The sequence below is a fragment of the Aricia agestis genome, chromosome 4, assembly GCF_905147365.1.
Source record: "Aricia agestis chromosome 4, ilAriAges1.1, whole genome shotgun sequence".
Classification (NCBI taxonomy): Eukaryota; Metazoa; Arthropoda; class Insecta; order Lepidoptera; family Lycaenidae; genus Aricia; species Aricia agestis.
The window spans coordinates 20,590,092-20,612,081 of record NC_056409.1 but is presented as its reverse complement, the minus strand read 5'-3'; the positions used below and the strand labels follow the sequence as shown (position 1 = coordinate 20,612,081).

The following is a 21,990-nucleotide window of genomic DNA, read 5'->3' as shown; positions in this document are numbered from 1 at the left end:
CCGTGCAGTCCTGCAGTGAATGGGCCTTTTTAAATATATCACAGAATACAAATTACTCACGGACTCGAACGCGAATGGCTCTTTGCAGATTCTCTCTTCTCTATTGACCATAGAAATATAGAGTCTGGCTAGCAAAAGATGAGACTGGAAAAAGGCGGCAAATTAAAAAAAACGACGTTTAACAACCATGTCTATAGCCGGAATTATAGTTTTGATCTACGAACTACGAATAATAAGGTTTCTTAGTTTTATTATTCGTAGTTCGTAGATTAAAACTATAATTCCGGCTATAAACAGGGTTGTTATACGTTGATTTTTTTAATTTCAGTAAAGCGTCTACCACTTTATTGACCGACTTGACTCCTTGACTGTATTGACTTTACTTGGACTTTGACTAGATTTTAGACGACAATATTATGAAAGCAATGCTAAAAATTGTATTTTATGCTAAAAATTGTTTCCCGCCATTTACTCGACACTGGCCATGGTTTTATAGCCGAAGTGCCATAATAAAAATAAAAAGTGACAAGTGTTTAGAAGGTCTCGTAGGAACAAATATATTATACTAGTAATCTGTGCGTAGGAAAAAGCGCGGGAATCTTCGAAAAGGGCGGTCGTGTTTTCTGGAAATTTTTAATTTTTGTTTTATTTATTGTAAATATCTTCGTTAGTTAGTTTTCTTTTTATCTTATTATTAGTTTCTTTTAGTTTAATAACAATCAGTGGGGTTTTGAAGTACTAGATTTATTAGATTTCCATAAGTTATGTATTCTCAACACAGGGTTACCAACACGGCAAACTGCACCTAATGAGGGTTATAGTGCCCCTGATTTGTCTATTTGTACTTCAAATTTATCTTCTCTTTTACACTGGTCAGTTCTATCATCTAGTCACGGTAGTGATCACTTCCCTATTCTTCTGTCTCTCCCCTGTAAAAATAAAAAGCAAAATCATCCTACTAATTCATCATCATTAAAATATAACTTAAAAAATGCAGAATGGGAAAAGTTTTATCATACACTAAAAAATAAACTACCCAATCTTCCTAGTATATCACCAGGTAATGAATCTGTTTGCGCTGATGCTCTAGCATCTGCTTTGATTGAATCAGCTGATGAAACTCTTCCTATTAAGAAAACACCTAAATGCTACATTCCATCACCTCCTTGGTGGGATAATGACTGTTCAGTCGCTATACATAAAAGAAAACAGGCTGAAAGAGAATATAATAATAATTCTACCTTTGAAAACTACGATATTTATTGTAAGTCTGTTAACGATGCAAAAAAAATATTTAAGAAAAAGAAGTCTGCAAGCTGGAAAAAGTTTTGTGAATCTATCTGTCCGGACACACACGCCTCTATAGTTTGGAATAATATTAAAAGGTACAGGTCAGCATATAAACCTCCTTTTCATCCTATGCCAGACTCTTTAGCCAACGATTTTTTAAATAGATTAGCACCTCCTTCTGTATCATTTCTCCGTCCATCACCTTTAGGTGAAGTTAGCCTTAAAGATCTTAACTCGCTTTTTACTCTTCAAGAGTTAAAAGGTGTTGTGACAAATTTAAAAGACTCGGCTCCGGGCATCGATGGTATCCCATACTCTTTTTTTAAACACGCTTCAGATGAAATTTTAAATTATTATTTGGATTTGGTTAATTTAATGTTAATAACGGGTAATATTCCAAATTCATGGAAAACACAAAAGGTTATTCCCATTTTAAAACCTGGAAAACCTCCGTCTTCAGCTTCTTCCTATCGCCCCATAGTCTTATCATCAGTGTTATTAAAGATTGCAGAGCATCTCGTAAAGAACCGTCTGGAGTGGCATATTGAAAAATATAAACTTCTTGCCAAAAGTCAATATGGATTCCGTAAAGGAAAAGGTACTATAGATAATTTAGATCTTTTTATCACTGACGTTCGTATTGCTTTTTCAGAAAATAAATCAGTTTTAGCAGCTTTTTTGGACATAAACGCAGCATATGATAATGTAAGGATAGATATTCTCAAACGAAAGTTAGATTTATTAGGTGTTCCGGAAATTATAAGTAATTTTATTATAAACATTTTATTGGAAAGATTTATTGCTCTGCCTTTACAAGATACAACGTCGACGGAGGTGCGGGTTGTTGATAAAGGGCTGCCCCAAGGCTCAGTGATAAGTCCTCCTTTGTATAATATTTATTCGTCAGATATAGAGGATGTAGTGACTAGCGTGACTTCAGATTTGGAATCATATATGTTAACAGATATAGATGGTGAATTGTATCTTCTGCAATACGCCGATGATTTAACAATTTATGTAATAGATCAATCTATTGAAAGGGCCTCCATTAGACTGTCGCGAGCCCTAGCACGTCTAAAGGTATGGTTAGATGAGAATGGATTAGATCTTTCAGTTAAGAAGAGTTCCGCTGTACTTTTTACCCGTATGCGCTTTCCTCCTCCAGTGGTTGTAAAATATAATGGATTACAAATTCCAGTTGACAAGGAGGTCAAATTTTTAGGCGTAATTTTAGATTCGAAACTTAATGGTAATGCCCATAATGAGTATATTGCGTTGAAGTGTGAACGTACGTTAAACATAATTAGATGTTTATCTGGAGTGTGGTGGGGATCTCACCCGTTTAATCTAAAATTGCTGTATAACGCTTTAATAAGAAGTGTTTTAGACTATGGTACATTCCTTTTAGAACCTTGTAACGTAGCTGGTTTTAAACAGTTGGATAAGATACAGGCAAAATCTATGAGGATAATTTGTGGAGCCATGGCATCATCGCCAATAAATGCATTGCAGGTAGAATGCGGTGAACCACCGCTCTATCTAAGGCGGCAATATCTGGCTGACAAGTTTTTTATTCGTTGTTTGCAATTTTCAAACCATCCCCTTATTCCGAAATTAAAAAAACTGTTAGATTTAGTAAATAATAATCAATTTTGGTTGCACAAATCTCGCCCTTGCTTAGTTAATAGCTATATTCGTTATTTGTCGCTTGATGCCCCTACACATAGATTACCTGTTTTCCCGCTTTTTAACTCATCCTTTGAATCCCTTGTTTTAAATCCTGATATCCGTTTTGACATAGGAATTAAAAAATCTGATAAATATTATGCAAAGCCTTTTTTTAATTATTTAACAACGAATAATTGGCATGGTTGGCATCACATTTACACGGATGCCTCTAAAATATCAGTAGATAATAATAATTGTGTTGGAGTAGGTATTTACCATCTCCAATACAATATAGTTCAAAAAGTTAAATTTCCTCCACAAACTTCAGTATTTACTGGTGAATGCTTTGGTCTTTTTAAAGCAGTTGACTACATATTACTAGCAAAGCTTAAAAACACTGTAATTTTTACTGACTCTTTGAGTGCCCTGCAAGCATTGAGTAGATTTACGTTTAGATCAAAATGTTTTCCCATAATCATACAAATCAGAAACCTTTTGCACAGGTGTATTGTCAGTAATTTGTCTGTTACATTTGTTTGGATTCCAAGTCATTGCGGCATTCTTGGAAATGAGGAGGCAGATAGACTGGCCAAAGATGCGGTTTCTTGTGGAGATGTGTTTCCGTATGTGAATTATTGTCACGACTTGCCGTCTCTTGCCAAGAACTTTCTCCAACTGGATTGGAGTAAGGACTGCGCAGTAAGTAGTCAAAGAAAAGGTGTTCATTATAAATATATACAACCTGAGATTCAGTTTAAGCCTTGGTTCTTCAAAATAAAGCTATCAAAAAGTACAACTTCATCTATAATTAGAATGAGGTTGGGACATGTCATCACACCGGCGCACTTAAAAAGAATTCGGATTCGCAACGATGATGCATGCGATTGCGGTTTGGAAGTGGGTGATTTAAATCATATTATTCTTTCCTGTCCTCTGTATGATCACTCCTGTCTATATGATAACCTCTCCTCTATATCTATACCCTTTCCGACTTCTGTTCCAATATTATTAAATTCATGTAATAAATTAGTTTATTCTTTTTTATCTCAATATTTACGTCACAATTTAATAAATATTTAATATATTTTATTATGAAACTTTCTAACTAGATCCAAAATCCTAAATTCCGTACTTACTTTGTTTTTCCACCGCCTATTCCCTACCTTTGTTTATGGCAAAGTACACCCCAGTGTCAGTGCCAATTCCCAAAAAAAAAAAAAAAAAAAAAGGTCTCGTAGGTACGTCTCGACTCTACAAATATATACTAATAATCTGTGGTCTCGACTCTCGTATACTCCTTGTAGGTACCGTGTAGTATCCCTAAGTAGTCTGTGACTCCTTGTGAGTATAGTACATATACTAGTAATCTGTGGTATAGTATTATGGCGGCTCTCGACATAGGCGAACGCGTTGGCCAACGCGTCTGCAGACGCGTTGGCCCAATGTGTAGAACGGGCGTTCGCGCGTTGGCCAACGTCTAAATACCTACGGCCAACGCGCGAACGCCCGTTCTACACATTGGGCCAACGCGTCTGCAGACGCGTTGGCCAACGCGTTCGCCTATGTCGAGAGCCGCCATTATATTATATACGAGTAATCTGTGATAGTATTATAAACAAGTATCCCCTTAGTAGTCTGAGATCATAAACTAGTAAATTAGTAATCTGTGGATAGTATTCGTTGCTCGTTTATATAAAAGGTCTTTAATTTTTAATTTTTATTAAACAAATGTATTAAATTTTTCATTTTACGTGCTGCTTTTATATAACAATGATAGAATTATCGGCTAAGTTAACCACTGGAACTGTATATTTAGCTGGAGAGGCTTTAGAATGCTGTATAACATTTTGTCACACAACGCAACCTGAGCACAGAAATTCCCAGAGCCATAGGTACAAAATTTTACTAATAATTCGTGCCTATCAAAGTAAAAATTATGATTTTATATTTACGTTTTAGTGACATTTTGGAAAACCTAGCATGGGCTTCCGCACAGATACATTGTTTTTATTCCACATCAAAGAACAACACAGAGAAGCCTCAAAATTTCGTAAGAACTACAGCTTTAGAAGTCACTAACTGCGATATTGGCGATGTCAAGTTTCTCACGAAGCCAAAGATACTATTTTGTGATCTTACGATACCTCTGGGTGAAAGTAAAACTTGTAAGTTTGTTTAAATTATGTTATAACTATTAGCTAAAACTTCCTGATATAGGGAGAAATATATATGTGTAATAGCTGGGATATAATAAATTATACACACAAACATGCCACTGCAGTTGATCTAGTTTAGTTCATACTTCCTGCATACTTTTTGAATTTAGGTACCTAACACAATCAATAATCATGTACATATTTTGAAACAATGTTTGTAGCTATAAATTATTTTAATATTAAACATTTTCAGTTTGGTACAGAGAATCATTGCCTATTGAAGCACCCCCATCATACAGAGGAACTGGGGTCAAGTACTCATACAAGATCACCATAGCCACACAGAAGGTCGGCTCCCATATCAAGATGGTCAGAATACCATTCAGAGTTTTGCCAATAAGTCCAATTATGAACATACAGGACTTAGCAGCCCTGTGTGGCAATGAAACTACAGAAGACTTACATCCCACCAACCCATTCTCGGAGGAGAAAAAAGTTGAAACACCTTTGACAATGGCATTGCAAGTCTTGCAGGTAACTAAATGCTTAAGTAATAAAAACAGAATGTCATCAGTTTTTCTCACTATATATCACTTTGTGTCAATCCTTATTATTCATGTTTAGTGACAAAACGACCCTTCTTGCAATAAATGTATGTTAATTTGTTGTCATGACTAGTAGCTTATGTCCTTCATACACAAATCACAATGTTCATTTGTAGTCTTTTTTTTTAGAATCTCACAGCCAGGAGAAGTCCTAATTCATACATGATAACAAATGCTAAGGGCAAAGTTGGTCGGTTTTGCCTATTCAAATCAGCTTACAAATTGGGTGAAGATATTGTAGGCACTTTTGACTTCTCAGTCGGAACAGTGACTTGTATGCAGGTAATAAATAATTGTATAACTATGAATGTAACCATTTAAACATGGAAGTAACAAGTAACTATACTTTGATATCTTATTTTTTTGTGCATTTTATAAACTCGACTATTAATAGGTTTCAGTATCACTCCAGCCAGAAGAGGTAATAAAAAATAAGACACCGACAAAGAATGCTAGCAAAGAATTGAGCAGTAGATCCATGACGGTGGCGCGATACCATGAGGTCACATTAGGCCTCACACACTCCCAGCTCATACTGCCGATACCACTGCAAATTACACCTGCTTTTGATATAGATGAAGGTTAGTTTGAAGGTTCTTGCATAATAATGTTTATTATTCATAAAATAACAATTAATAGGTTACATGTCGGTAACAATTGCTTCAATTCTCTGGCATTTATATATTATAATCAGCAAACCCTCTTGGTATTGGAACAAATTATCTGAGAACAGAAAATATAAGGCAAAATCACACACATTCATCAACTAATTTGCAAGAAACACTTGATTTTTCTTTTAATGCTCATTGCATTGAGTTTTGACTATTTTTTTTATTACAGTGTCACTCAGTTGGAGATTACATTTTGAGTTTGTTACCACCAACGAGAAACTATTTCCTCAACCTGAGGACAAAAACTGGAATGCACCGCTCAATGTGCCCATAGAGACAATGGTTTGGAACCTGCCCGTGAAGATATACTCCACTTTACCCAAACAAATAACACAACATCCAGTGGGAAATGACACTTACACTATGCTAATCAAATAATATTATTTGTACTACTGCAACTGTACAGTATAATATACAAGGTGTAACAAAAATAAGTGATAATACTTTAGGGTGTGTAAGTAGCAGCGCTGAAAGACCAATTTTTTTTTTCACTTTTGTATGGGAAAACTTTATTTAGGTCTGCCATCTGCCTAAGTATTAACTTTTCTGATAGTCCAAACTATCATCTCATCCATATACAGGGTGTAACAAAAATAAGTGATAATACTTTAGGGTGTACTATGTGTTCCTTGTAGAGAGTTCACTGTGAAAGTAGTAGCGCCAAAAGACCAAATTTTTTTTTCAATTTTTATGGGGAAACTCGTGACTCTAGGGCGCTTGCCCATACAAGAGTGAAAAAAAATTTCGTCTTTCAGAGCTGCTACTTTCATAGTGAACTCTCTACAAGGAACATGTACACACCCTAAAGTATTATCACTCATTTTTATTACACCCTGTATATGGATGAGATGATAGTTTGGACTATCAGAAAAGTTAATACTTAGGCAGATGGCAGACCTAAATAAAGTAATTTGGTCGCTTTAAGTCAAGCCCCTTCGACCGATCACAGCTAACATTGAATCAACATAAGCCGACCACATGACGTAAGTCTGTCAACTGCCTAGGAATCAATTTCCTCAATGGTACATTTAAAATGTTTTATTGTTTCTAATGGTGAGTTGTGAAAGTTGAGAAGTATTAGTTGAAATCAAATTGATACATCTAAACTATTATCATTTATCATTCATCCTTGAATAAAGTATAAGTAAAATTTATATATGTATATTTATTGTTATTTAATTTTAACTATAAAATTTTACATACTAAATCTGTTTTATTCATCTACCGATTCTTTGTCCCAATCCTTCATTTTGGCACCCATCATGAAGTCATCCCTGTAAAAAAATGTAATAAGATAAAAATAAAGTGTGGACATGAAAATATGTATATTAGGATTTTTTTCGGGCTTGTCTCTTTTTATCTCTTACTTGCTGAAGCAAAACCTGTTGTATTAAAAAAAAAAAGAATTAAAATGCAGAAATGATTAGGTACCTTAATGCACTCCATCTAGGTTTGTCCTCTGCCTTGACTTCATCTTTTAGTGATTTTGTTGCTTCATCAACAAGAACAGATTTAGTTTGTCCCATGAGTGTGTCTAAGAAAGCTCTTTTGTCAAATGTTTTCAATACCTTTTCTTTCTTGGCTTCAGGTATATCTTTACTTAATTCTTTTTCAAATGTTTTTTGTTGATTCCTTACTGCGTTAAATAGTTGTACAACACCTTTTGTTGCTATTTTAGATAACAACCTTTCTCTGTCCTTTTCGAGTATGTTTGGTTTTATTCTAATTGCAGATCTCTCCTTTTTCTGTGAAACAATGTTAACAGTAAGTTACAAAAATTGATGAACAAAAATCTATGGATTTCTATTTAATTTTATCTAATATTACCTTTTTCTTAGCTGGTGGTTCTTCTTTTGTAGCTTCTGTTTTCGTTTCTTTTACTTCCTCTTTAACAGCATCCTCTCCGATAACTTCAAATGTGGGTGTTTCAACTTTTTCCTTCTTTATAGTATCAGCATACTTCTTTGCTCGGGATAATACTAGAGTTTTCTTATTTTTGGGCTTTGAGGAACCTAAAATCTTAGTAATAGAGTCCGCCCAACCTTCATTCTTCATAAGAACATCTTCATCTCCATCAGAAGATGACCCTGCTGTACCCTCTACGTCAGAGTTTTCATCTTCACCCGAATTTTCTGATTCGTATTCTGAATCACCAGCATCCTCAGAAGACTCTGTATCTGACACTGTAATAAATAGCGTAAAATTACTTTTTCAATAAACTGAAAAGAATAGTATCGGTACTTAGTGTAGCACACATTTTTACATACCTGACACTTTAACAGATACTTTGCTAGTGTTTTGGGATATAGCCATTTTTAGAATTAATATATTATTAAAATTTTGAATATATTTCCAGCTCTTTATTAGTTATAATAAATACTTTAAATTCTAAAATTGTTTATAAATTGTAATCACACGTGTTTCTGACAATTGTTTTGACAAGCGAAAGGTTGCCATTTTATGACATTGACATATTTTGAATATGGCGGTTTGCATTTTCATTACACGTAATTTTTGTTTTATATTTAAATCGATTTTGAATGATTGTAGGGCCGTGTGGCCCGATCACATAGTATTTTGATACGGATTTATAAACCAGAATATGATAATGTGTAAAAAATACGTAGAAATTGAAAAGGAGTTGGATTTACTGTTAAACAAATTTTAAATTTAATTCTTCCCCAAGTGAGTTCCACTTTCTCAAGTGTGCAAAATGGAACGCAAATTATTTTTAAAAATAAAATACGAATACAGCTGATCGTCAAGTGAGGTGATGTTTTTCAATTTATTGGGGAAAAAATGGTGATTGTCTTCTAAACATGGCGAATACAGTTAGCCCCTTACCATTTGTAACTTATAGAGAATACGGTTTAAAAGATCCTAAATCTGAGTTGTTCGATAAACGTCTCGACGCAGCCAAGAACTTATATCGTCGTGACTTGATTTGCCATTTTGGATGTGTAAACGCGATTGAATTTTCCAACGATGGCGAACTACTTATTTCAGGTAAGTAACTTTCTTTTACCTTACTAATCAATCCATATTCGTATTATGAAGGTGCTCCATTCGAGTCATTTACTAATATTTATTTCAGTGTACGTATTCGTCGTTAACATAGCTAATAAAAAACATAAAATAGGTGTAGAAAAGATATTACAAAGAGGCTACTTAACAAATTCTATTACTATAGAAATATGGTTTATTTTTGTAAATTACATCGGTACGACATAGGCTTAATCAGTTTTGTGTGTTAAACTTATTGACTTATTATTTTAGGCATATTAGTAGTACTTTTATTTTATTATAGTTTATTGTAATTTGTAACTAATAATAACAGTAGTGTTCTGAAAAAATCAGACTGACCGGATAGTATAATCCTCATATTTTGTTATGTAATTCCTAAAAAATATTACCTACCTTATTGACCTTCTCAATAAAATTTTTTTTAGGCTGTTTGTTAGTTTAGCTTGTAGTGTACCTATGTTGTATCTTATAATTAAATCCATGTAACATAGGCCTTACCATACATATTAATCTACTAGCTGTCCCAGTGAACTTTGTGTCACTTTAAAACCTTCCCTGGACTTCTATGAATATTTTAAGACTAAAATCAGCCCAATCTGTTCAGCCGTTTTCGAGTTTAAGCGCGACTAACACATTTGAAAATTTATTTTTATATATGTCGTAGGATGATTTGATAAATCCGTGTTTTCGCGAAATCCCTAGAATTTTCGCGAAAATTCGATTTATCAAATCATCCTACGATGTCGTAGGATGATTTGATAAATCGAATTTTCGCGAAAATTCTAGGGGTTTCGCGAAAACACGGATTTATCAAATCATCCTACGACATATATAAGATATAGATACATATAATCAATCATAAATCATAATATTATTATGTAAATTTTGCAACTTCAAACTTTATAGCTTCTCTTTTAATTCTGTGATCTTAAGTTCCACCCATATTATTTGATGGAGAGCTGGCCATTGATTAAAAATCACTATTGTCATGGTCACGTTACACATAGTATGGGTATGTTCCCTAAGTAGGTAATGCAGTTTTTTGAGTTTTAGCGCAACTAACACATTTCAAAATCCTTTTTTATAAATTACTTGCTGTCCCGGTGATCTTTGTGTCACTTTAAAACCTTCCCTGGACTTCTACGAATATTTTAAGACTAAAATCAGTCCAATCTGTTCAGCCGTTTTCGAGTTTAAGCGCGACTAACACATTTGAAAATTTATTTTTATATATAAGATATAGATACATATAATCAATCGTAATATTATTATGTAAATTTTGCAACTTCAAACTTTATAGCTTCTCTTTTAATTCTGTGATCTTAAGTTCCACCCATATTATTTGATGGAGAGCTGGTTTGATTAAAAATTACTATTGTCACGGTCACGTTACACATAGTATGGGTATGTTCCCTAAGTAGGTAATGCTGTTTTAATACAGCTCAACCTCCATTTTTTTTTTCTTTTTTTCCCTACCCGACTACTCCCACACCCACCGGCCACGGCGTGTCAGCACGCAGATTATCAGAAAGGGTTGTTCAGGGAAGTAGCTAACAGAGTTTTAATGCAGCTGAAGCTACATGACCGATTTGGTTGTCAGTTCTTAATTGATAATTTATATATGGCCCATCAATTTAAATTATAATTTATCAAGGCATGTTATACTAAATATAATGTAAGATAATATTCTTATAGGTGGTGATGATAAAAGAGTTATGGTATGGCAGTTTGGCCAAGCCATATTTGATTATGGGAAGCCTGAAGCTATGAAAACTGGGCATCATTCCAACATCTTTTGTCTTGGTATAACTTCTGACAATAAAAAAATATATTCTGGTGGCAATGATGACATGGTGAGTCTTTTTTGTGGTTTTTTATTACTGTTTAAACTTGTGACTATTAAGATAATTCACACTGTGTATATTACATTTATCTGTGTTTTGTCCTTGTCCTATGTGCTAAATAACCTCCTTTTTGTGAAGTCGGTTAAAAAGTGACCTAACAGACAAGGATAAATCTATGCTGTGTTTCCATGCTTGCCAAGGCTTGACTAGCGTCCACAAGCACAAGCGTGTAAAGATAGTATCTGGCTTGGATTGCGTGAACTTGTGGACGCTTGTATCTGATCCGGTGTAGTGTCGGTTTTTGGACACAGTTCAAAGGGCGCTTGCTTGGATGAACGTAATACACTGACACATTCACAAGCGTGTAAACGACTTCCAAATGCCAATCGAGAGTTGTGGACGCTTGTGCCTTATGGATGCTTGACAAGCCTTGGCAAGCATGGAAGTGCAGCACTATATAACTATGCAACAGATATATTTGCGTAGTATTTAATCGAGTGACTGTAAATTACAGTTATAAGTGTCAATATTACTAAATTTGGGTTATAGAATTACTATTTGAGCGACTGAGAGTGAGTGACGTGAAATTAACAGAACAGCAATATAGATTTTATTTATTTGAGTTACTTAAAATACAAAATGAGCAGCTTTATAATTTTTTAGCGATATAATATCTGTTTGAGTGTCAACGTTATGTCCTGCATTTTTTTTCAAAATTTGGCAAATGTAATTTTTATACTGAGCGGCATTTTATCTTAAATAAAGTGTTTCTAATACCAAAAACGACTTTGAAAAATACACTAATGAGCAGAGTATAATGAGCACACATTAAAACAAAAAAATGAATATTTTTTTGTTTTAATGTGTGCTCAATAAAACAGGGATAGAACAATTTTTTTTATTACTATCAAGCAAATTTTTTGTGAGTAGCTTCATTTGGATAAGAGGAACAAAAATTTTATATTATGTGAAAAAAAAAGTGGTAGCTAACAGAGATAAAAAGGATTTCACACTTTGATTTGATGATCTCAAAATATGTTGTGGGAATATGAGTGTGGTGGTCAAAGGAAGATCTTCGAAGCCCATGTGATACATTTCAGCTGTCGTATATATACCGACGCGCTCAGAAAACTTCGATAGCGCGATGCAGGAATGTTAGGCGAATTGTGGGTACCGCCACAATATATTGTTCTAATTGTAGGAACTTAAATTATATAACGGTAAAAGTTTAGAATCACACCGAACGATTTAGGGGGGCAGGGAAGGAAGGGTAAACCCCGTTTATATATAAAAATCGTTAATAAATTACACAAATTATAATCCTTAACGGAACGTCAAAGAAATGGGTAAAATTTTAATGGCGACCTATACCAAAAAAAAAAAACAACTGGCTTCAATTATGATTCGACGGAACCCCGCAACGCGGGGCACCAACATCTGGGTGGTTTACAAAAAAATAACCACGATGGCTAAGGCCATCTAACCTAACCCAAAAAAGTCGTATTGGTCCGCAGCCCAACTCACCCAACTGCAACGATTGGTCGCCCCGCCCCCAATCGAATTCGCACGCATTTAACAATATGTGGTTTTCATTAAAACACGTATCAAATATAAAATATAAAGCCTCAAATAGAATATCAGTAACCAATTATCATTAATAAAGCAGTTCACAAAAGTTTGCTCAAAATGAACTTTTTAGTAGCTCGTAATAAATAACCTCACTTAGAAAAATTGAATCTCTAATTAATATTGAAGTTGCCCGCTATGTATTTCCAGTCGCTCACTTAGTAATACAGTCACTCGGATAGAATTTGAATATCTGAAATAGAGTAATCGCAATCCACGTTTTATAAGCTCGTTCTGGATTTTATTATAAATCAATATTAGTCGTTAGTTTAGTTTATTTTTCGCTTAGTCAAATGAATACCGCTCATGTTATTAAAACAGTATGTTCATCATCACTCGCAAAGTAATTTTTTATTCGCTCGTTTTATTATTTCCCCATATATTTACACCATACTTTTAAAAGTAGGAAGCAAAACTGCTTGAAATAGGATATGTTAATATTCCCATTGTGAGGCATTAAAAAAATACACACAAACATATTGTAACCTCCTCTTTATTGGAAGTCGTTTAAAAATGAAGAGTCTACTCATGTTATTTGTTGTTTAGGTAATAGTTCATGATCTAGAGACTAAAAGTCCAGTGGAAGTTCTGGAACATCAGAAAGCAGTATGCAGTCTAGCCATAGACCCTTTCAATGAGCAAGTTGTCTCCACCGCTGGCAACGATGGAAGGCTCCTCCTTTTTGACACCCGGCAATCTGTTCATGGTTTGTTACAATATTTTAAAAATACTTGCTTTTAAGTTTTTTCATACTGACGATTTGCTGGCGATTTTGTGTATCAATTGCGCGAAAAGTGCCTGGCAATATTAGCAATGTTCCTCACCCTGAAAAAATATGGGATTACTTCTGTCAGTGTGAATCATAAATTAGACGAGGTGATCGCAGCCTGAGAAGGCCCTTAAGGCTGTAGACTTTTTTTATTATTTTGTTATTATAAAACTATACTAGACCTCCGTGGTCTAGTGGTATAGAGCGCGGCTCTTGACTCGGAGGTCGTGGGTTCGATTCCCGCGTTGGAAACATGTTATTTCCAAGTTTGGTTAGGACAATGCAGGCTGATCACCTGATCGTCTGACAAGTAAGATGATCCATGCGTCGGATGGGCATGTAAAAAGTCGGTCCTGCGCCTGATCTCTCGCCAGTCGTGTCGGTCGTCCGTCCCACTGGGTTATGAGAGTAAAGGAATAGAAAGTGCTCTTGTGTACTGCGCACACACTTGGACACTATAAATTACTCCTGCGTAGCTGGCCTGGTTTCAATGAAACCGGCCACCGTCACCGAAACCGGTGTGGGAGCTATATTATATATACTAGACCAGAATGCATTGTCAACATTCTTTTAAAGTATGTTAATTACATAATTTCAAATCAGGCCTTTCATTAGATAAACTACATTACATAATTTATTTTGTCTTAGAAGAAACTAATGTGCCTTCAATTTCTAGAGTCAATGGTTATTGCTCGAAGTCGCAAGGCTTTCCATGGGGTGATGTTTCACCCACAGCAAGTGGGGTTACTTGTGTCAGCCAATGCTCGGGATGGGGTCGCACTCTGGGATCTACGTGCCCCTAAACAGTAAGTAGTTTAAATGCCCTTACGTTACAAGTTACAACATATCGTATCACGAAAGCTGATACGATTGTCATAATATACTCAGCAAAGCACGCTAGAACTTGAAAAGAATAAAAAATACGGACAGATACTAGGTACATGTTGCTTCGGTCCTTGCTTTGTCGATCTGTCACTTTGTCTATTCTTCTGTAGAAACACGCTATATGGTGGCTATGCTAAGCGTGCTACAATGATTTGGGTACCTGCGGCTCCGGGGTTGACAGTTCTAGTTTGACTCTGATTAGAAAACATACCGCGTGGTTATTGGTTAACGTTGATTCGAGTAAACATTGACCAACAAACAGTGGCGGCGTTACCCATTGAGATGCCCCGGGCAGAAGGTTTTTGCGTGGCCCTGGGTGGCGGGTCTTTGCGAGGCCCTGGGCGGTAGGTCACTGCGAGGCCCTATGTCTTACGAAAAAATACCTTGCGAGGCCCCTGCAAGAGCGAGGCCCCGCACAATTGCCCTGTTCGCCACCCCCTAGGGCTGCCACTGCTAACAACCGCTGTAAGTTCGGTCTAGACGCTTCGCACTTGGACTTCGCAGTATCTTCAATGAAAACAAACTTGTCTTGTTATTCTATTCCAACCAACATTTTTTCACAGTGCGGTACAACAATACATGAGCAGCAACGGGCTAACACAGAACAGCATGTCGGTGCGTTTCAACGCTGCCGGTTCGCACATCCTGGCGCTGCGACGGCGTCAGGCGCCGGTATTGTACCGGACCCATGGCCCGGAGCCAGTGGCGGAGTTCCACCACCCTGACTACTATAACTCCTGTACCATGAAGAGCTGCAGCTTCGCCGGGGGAAGCGACCAGTTTGTGCTGTCGGGCTCCGATGACTTTAACCTGTATATGTGGAAGGTGCTGGACGAGGATAGCGATGGTGAGTCTTCAGTGTTTGTTACACTAGACAAGGACTTTAAGGTGGCAGTAGAGGGATGGTGTCGTCATTTTATAGATCACTAGATGGCGCCCGCAATTTGGTTGCGCCATAATTCATTTATCGCGCGGGAACCGTGCATTTTTCCAGGATAAAAAGTATCTTATGTCTTTTCCCGGGACTCCAAAGTATCTCCATACCAAATTTCAGCAAAATCTTTTCACCGGTTTGGGCGTGAACAGGTCAGTTGCGGGGCAAGACCTAAATTTGATGTGGGCAAGATATATCTTTCGAGGCCCCCTAAAATATTATGAGTAGGCCATTTAGATTTCGCCGCCCCTATGTACGAACTTTGCCGCCATCCTTAGCCGCCCACTCGCTAGGACGTCACAGGACGCTCCCGCCCATAGGCCATGGCCTATACTGCCTATACATAAATTTAGGGCTGGATATATTGATACTGATATCTTTTCAGAACCGGCAGTGAAGTCGCCGCACGTAGTGCTGTACGGTCACAGGTCCATCGTCAACCAGGTGCGGTACAACCACAAGTACTGCGTCATCGCCTCCTCCGGTGTAGAGAAGATTGTCAAGGTACGTGTTATACACTCTTTACTAAGTTAACTGCAAATAACCAAAGAAAAAAGAGATGAATGGAAAAGGCAGCTTCTATCCATAATGAGTCCACGTTGGGCAATGCACTTTTAAAGCTTTAAAAATCATTAATTGTATAAAAGGTGTAACAAAACTAAGCGATAATACTTTAGGGTGTACTACGTGTTCCTTGTAGAGAGTTCACTGTGAAAGTAGTAGCGCCAAAAGACCAAATTTTTTTTTCACTTTTTTATGGGGAAACTCGTGACTCTAGGGCGCTTGCCCATACAAGAGTGAAAAGAAATTTTGGTCTTGCAGCGCTGTTACTTTCACAGTGAACTCTCTACAAGGAACACATACACACCCTAAAGTATTATCACTTAGTTTTGTTACACCCTGTATAACTGCTTAGGCTTCTTACATACAACGGCAGGTGCCGTTCGTCTGAAAGACGCCTTAGTGGAAATAAACCTATAATAAATAAATAACGCTGAATTTATTATTTCTACGTTACGCAACTCGCGTAACAAGTAATTAAATATTGAAACAACTGATTAGACTTAACTTATATACGTTTGCGAAAACAAGCAGTTTGGTCGCTACACTACGAGACAAGAAATTGTGTGTAAAAAGGGGCGCGACCGCGCCAAAACATATTATATCTAATATCATTTAGATTTTAGATATGAGTACTCGCTTCTTTCTGCCAGATCTGGTCAGCACTTGAGTACCCCGGCATGCGGGGCGCGCTGCTGGACGGCGCGGCGGCCGACCACCCGCGGGGCATGTACACGCACGAGGACTACGTCGAGTTCGTACACCATGGCAACCATGTGAGTACCGTCACCGTCACACCAGCAATGTCAGTCAGTACTTCATAAAAAATCCGGCGGTAGGCACCAGTAGACAACGTTCGAAAAATATTTTTGATAAATATTATTGATACGTTTTTGCATAAAATGTATCAATACGCCTAACTTATATGCTTTATTGATCAAAGTAAGGCCTTCAACTGCGTTAGCTAGGAGTCATTGTGGAGAGTTCTCAGAAAGCTTAATGAACTAGATCACCTAATATCGCTTTAATTTAAACTCTCTTACTGTGTATGCCAAGGCATTGACAGAAATAGACAAGTTTTGTCGAAGCAATTTGAATTTAGTAAGGGAGTACATCAAGGCTGCACTCTCACACCAATATTACTTAAATAATATTATGGCAAACGTATAGGTGGAATAAAACAAGCTTCATTATGTCTATATCTTTATGTCGATAAATAGGTTATCCTATTTGTGTGAAACACCATGTATACAGTATACCCGAGGAAATAGATTCCTACGCAGTTGACAGACCTACGTCGTTTGGTCAGCCTATGTAAATTCTATGTTAGCTGTGATCGGTCGGATGATTTTGACATAACGCGACCAAATTACTTAGGTCTCCCATCTGTCTAGGAATCAACTTCTCTGATAGTACATTGTTCAATGTTCATCCTCAGAGCCTATCACACAACTACCTGGAGCAATCAACGCGTGAAGACCCGCGCATGATGGCATTCTTTGACTCGCTCGTGCAGCGCGAGCTCGAGTGCCTGGCCGGCGAGAGCGACTCCGACACGCTCGCGTCCGAGCCCCGCTCCGACTCCGACTCCGACCGCCGGCCCCCCGACTACCTCTCGCTCACGCACAAACGAGGTGAGTGAAACAGATATAAAGCTCGCTCGGGAGTGCGAAAGAGAGGGAGTTATCTAGCCCGGGCGTGGTGCGAGACGGAGATATCCTACCGATGAAGGGATGATTAAGACACACACGAAGTTTACTCCCTCAGCTGCGGACGTATGAGCGTGGCACATGATTGTGAAACTATTTCTTTCTATTACACTCAAATTTAAGTTTTTGTAGAGTTGTCACGTTAACGTAAAACAACTTTATTTTTCTTTATGCAGTATCTCAAAACGTGAACCGCAGTCAGCGCTGCCCCAACCGCCTAGCGCGGCTCGTGGCGTCGCGGTACCCCAAACATGTGCGGGCGCAGAAACGAGGAAGTTCCTTGAGGTGACCATAAAAAAAATCATACATACTTAGGGTTTAATTAATATGTTGTCTATCTGTTCACGCATATGTCTCCCGCAATTAATTGCGGGCAACATCTTATATTTACAAACAAATGGACTATGAATTGTGGGTTAGGTTAAAATACAGAGTTATGATGTGACATATTCTTTTGCTAAGATATACACGAACTACGAAGACACTGATACTCGACAGGAAAATCGACACGAGTGTCGATTGCGGCCAAACTACATTCACACTAATATTATAAACGCGAAAGTGTGTCTGTCTGTCTTTTACCTCTTCACGCTCAAACCGCTGAACCAATTTTGCTGAAATTTGGCATAAATTTACTTTGAGTCCCGGGAAAGGACATAGGATAGTTTTTATCCAGGAAAAATGTACGGTTCCCACGCGATTTTGCGGCGAAGTTTCGCGGTCATCTAGTTTGCAAGTAACTGTCGCGGAAGTGTACACACACATAGATTCCATGTATACACTGGTCACTGAGTGTGAAGCACCTGGTGTCGTCGTGTATTATTATCATTACCGTGACGCAGACGCAACAAGCAGTCCCGTACGTGCGTGGCGAAGGCGTGCGGCCGTCGCGCCCCGCCCCCCACGCCGCGCGCCCGCCCCTCCGCGCCCTCCTCCGAGCGGACAGACTCCGACGAGCCCACCGCGCTCTTCCGTCCGCCCAGGGTATGTCTCCAGCTGTAGCTCTACCATGAGTTTAAAGCTATAGTATTTATCGATACTCGATACCGACTACGTAAATATTTAGTACGGCGATTTTAGTTCCGCAAGTAACCACTAGAGGCGCTGTAAAATTGCCATACTAAAAATTTTCCGTTAGTCGGTATCGAGTATCGAAAAATAAACTTAACTTAATAAACTTTAAACTCATGGTAGAGCTACTAAATCTTAGGTTTACTATTGTAACGATAATATTATGTATGAAAGTTGACGATTGCTGTTAAGGGAGTGGCATATAAAATATTCTTGTATACAAGGTGTAACAAAACAAAACAAAGTGATGAGTTTAGGGATAAGTGCCATGTATAGAGTTCATTGTGAAAGTGGCAGCGCTGAAAGAGTAATTTTTTAAACATTTGTATGGAAAATTCATGACATAGCAGCGCTTGCCTGTTATAATAAAATTGCTCTTTCACCGCTGCTACTTTCACAGTAAACTCTATACAGGGGAGCCATACATATTATACACCCTAAAGTATTATCACTTAGTTTTTTACACAGTGTATATAATTTAGTGTCTTTTTTTTTTATGAAGTAAGGGGGCAAACGAGCAAACGGGTCACCTGATGGAAAGCAACTTCCGTCGCCCATGGACACTCGCAGGCCGCAGCATCAGAAGAGCTGCCGGCCTTTTAAGAGGGCTATTCCCTCTTAATAGGGGAGGGAAGGGAATGGGATTGGGCCTCCGGTAAACTCACTCACTCGGCGAAATACAGCGCAAGCGCTGTTTCACGCCGGTTTTCTGTGAGAACGTGGTATTTCTTCGGTCGATGCCCATTCGTGCCGGAGCATGGCTCTCCCGCGTATTTTTTCTTAGATTGATTTGAAAGCGATGACACTACGATGTTGCCACTTTTTAATTTCTTCACTTTCTTGACAGACTATACAAATATGTTTTGTTCCGTTTAATTAGTTTTATAAATATTCTGTGTTCATATTTCAGATGGCGCGACCTCTTCGTAGACGAATAAACGTGACAAGAGCGGCCAAGAGGAAAAACAAACTCACCAGCTACAGAAAAGTCATCATGAACTTGAGAAGTAATGGTCAGTGTAAAATGGTCTATGCAGACGTGTAATTAGATTAAAGCAAATAGAGATGTACAAGTTTTCATTTCTTTTATAGGAAGCACAACGCACGACAGTAGTGACAACAGTGGTTTTTCACATTTTAATCAATTTGAAGAGAATCTAGCGCAGCCCAGTACTAGCACTGGTAAGTGGCAAAATTTTAAATATAAAGCAAAAAATAAAATAAAAAAATTAAAAATGCTTTCGAAATCAATACAGTCCAGTTTTAGGATGGGAAGTAATGATCTTGTTTCGTCCAGGTTACCGCGGTCAGAACAACTCGGCGCTGTTCCGGATAGCCGAGGTGGACTCCGACGACGACCAGTCCGGCGGCAGTCGGCCGATCTCGCCCCGCCCCGCGCACACCATCCCCTCCCGCTCCCCGCCCCACGACCACCGGCTCAGGAACATACGACGAATACGACGAAACGGCCGGACGCTCCATCGTTCCGACTCGAGCGAATCGCCCCCACCTAAGGACGTGTCGGACCGGATATCCGCCGCGATAGAGCGGCTAACCCCCAAGGTTGGCTACAACAGGACAGTCGCGAGACTCATGAACGAGACGAATGAGAGTGAACTAGAGAGCAGCTGCAGTACTGACAGCCCGTGGACGGCCCCGCCCCGCCCTGCCCACGATGACATCACGACGGATGACGTTACGCCCGACGAACACGCCCACAAGTTCCGTCAGAGAGTGAAGAAGGCTCGCCGGTATAGGACGCACGTAGAATCGGACTCCAACTGAACGTATGTGTTGGGATTGTATTGTGTTCCTTTTATGTGGTATGAGCGCGTACACACTCGGAAGCGAAGGCAAGTCTGTAGAGAGGAATTATTACGGCACTCCCAGCGAGATGTCTTTCGGGTGAGAGGTTGAGATGTAGCTTAGCTACAAGCGAGAGAATCGGAAATTGGAGTAGAAGGTTATAGTAGAATTATCAGGTAAAAATTGTCAGAGACGTTTGGTCAAGCGTTTTGACGTTGTGCGTACGCATCTGTAAGCTTATGTTTATTCGCTCAAGTATCTCATTAAGATATCATAAAGATTTTTAGTTTTGAGGTTCTCGATTTAACAGCTCTACGGAGCAGTCTTACAAGTTTAAAGTGTAGCTTTTATATCTCTCCCAAGACGATTTTTAATAAAGTCAGAGTCGTAAGAAAAGTATCAAGTGAACAGAAAGATATTCTTTTTATTAACACAAGTATTCATTTTGCTCACAAGATCATCTCATTAAGTATAATATTATTTTATAAATTTAAATGTAAAAGACTACTTTGGAAAGAATAAGACGAAACTAAAACGAATTAGTTTTTGCGTAACAACTAGAGTAATTTACGTTAGCTGTAATCATATTTTACTATGGTTGTAAATATGTGACAACTGACAGTAGCTGTGTAAAATAATATAATATATTAGTAATCGTAATTCGTAAACAATTATCATGATTCATGGACACAACCGATAAGACGTATGCGCATATACGCAAACATCAACATATCGGCACTTGTCGAAAAAGAAGACCGAAAGTAACTCTGCTGATTTGGGAGTTGCACTTTATATTCTTAGAATAGTCTCGTGACGAATTGTATTTGTATTTCATAAGAATAAAATTTCAGTTATCTTTAAAATTTTATAAGTGACTAGCAAAAGTGACAAAGTCCTTAAAAGTTATTAAAAAAATGATCTCTTTTTATTAATGTAAGATGTATGTTAACTGTATTAAGTATGTTAATTATGCAATTTCATTGATACGCTGTGATTCATAAATAATATCAATTATGATTCTTCCACTACCTACCTTTTGAACTGAGTTATATTTCTAAAATTTCATTGTATAGTCTGTCAAGAAAGTGAAGAAATTAAAAAATGGCCACATCATAGTGTCATCCCTTTTTTTTAGATTAGCTATGTCCACACTGTGCACTTTCATCTTAAATTTTCATTTTCAATTTTCGTCATCAACTTTCATATTGGCGCATTCAATAATTGAATGCGCCAAGGAACGCAACGCCAATATTGTCATTTTTGAAGTTTTGGATACGGTCAGAGGGCATGCGTTTCGGGCATGCCTCACGTTCGCTGTTGACTGCGCTGTAACGCATGCTTGACGAACAGAAAAAGGCACAGTGTGGGCAA

The 21,990-nt window shown here is 37.8% G+C and overlaps 3 protein-coding genes and 1 long non-coding RNA gene across 4 annotated transcripts; 2 read left to right on the top strand and 2 right to left on the bottom strand.

Annotated features, from left to right (window-relative positions):
- Positions 1 to 723: 723 nt before the first annotated feature.
- LOC121726229 lies at positions 724 to 1,877 on the bottom strand. The gene is made up of 2 exons (XR_006035510.1): positions 1,406 to 1,877; positions 724 to 929 (listed from the first exon to the last, which is right to left on the bottom strand). It is a non-coding gene; the product is annotated as an uncharacterized LOC121726229 (long non-coding RNA).
- Positions 1,878 to 4,664: 2,787 nt separating this feature from the next.
- Positions 4,665 to 6,809, top strand: LOC121726225 (RAB6A-GEF complex partner protein 2). The gene is made up of 6 exons (XM_042113465.1): positions 4,665 to 4,850; positions 4,918 to 5,123; positions 5,368 to 5,648; positions 5,849 to 6,001; positions 6,114 to 6,300; positions 6,560 to 6,809. Exons 1-6 carry the CDS (start codon positions 4,729 to 4,731, stop codon positions 6,766 to 6,768), a joined length of 1,158 nt encoding a protein of 385 aa, XP_041969399.1. The 5' UTR covers positions 4,665 to 4,728; the 3' UTR covers positions 6,769 to 6,809.
- Positions 6,810 to 7,535: 726 nt separating this feature from the next.
- Positions 7,536 to 8,809, bottom strand: LOC121726228 (RRP15-like protein). Its single transcript, XM_042113471.1, has 4 exons — positions 8,658 to 8,809; positions 8,218 to 8,573; positions 7,822 to 8,135; positions 7,536 to 7,664 (listed from the first exon to the last, which is right to left on the bottom strand). The coding sequence occupies exons 1-4, from the start codon at positions 8,701 to 8,703 to the stop codon at positions 7,604 to 7,606; spliced, it is 777 nt and encodes a 258-aa protein (XP_041969405.1). The 5' UTR covers positions 8,704 to 8,809; the 3' UTR covers positions 7,536 to 7,603.
- A 294-nt stretch (positions 8,810 to 9,103) lies between these two features.
- On the top strand, positions 9,104 to 21,729 carry LOC121726222 (DDB1- and CUL4-associated factor 5). Its single transcript, XM_042113462.1, has 13 exons — positions 9,104 to 9,396; positions 11,110 to 11,267; positions 13,431 to 13,590; positions 14,330 to 14,459; positions 15,102 to 15,385; positions 15,858 to 15,976; positions 16,687 to 16,809; positions 17,472 to 17,667; positions 17,919 to 18,027; positions 18,585 to 18,726; positions 19,724 to 19,826; positions 19,906 to 19,995; positions 20,111 to 21,729. The coding sequence occupies exons 1-13, from the start codon at positions 9,210 to 9,212 to the stop codon at positions 20,596 to 20,598; spliced, it is 2,289 nt and encodes a 762-aa protein (XP_041969396.1). The 5' UTR covers positions 9,104 to 9,209; the 3' UTR covers positions 20,599 to 21,729.
- The last annotated feature ends 261 nt before the right edge of the window (positions 21,730 to 21,990 follow it).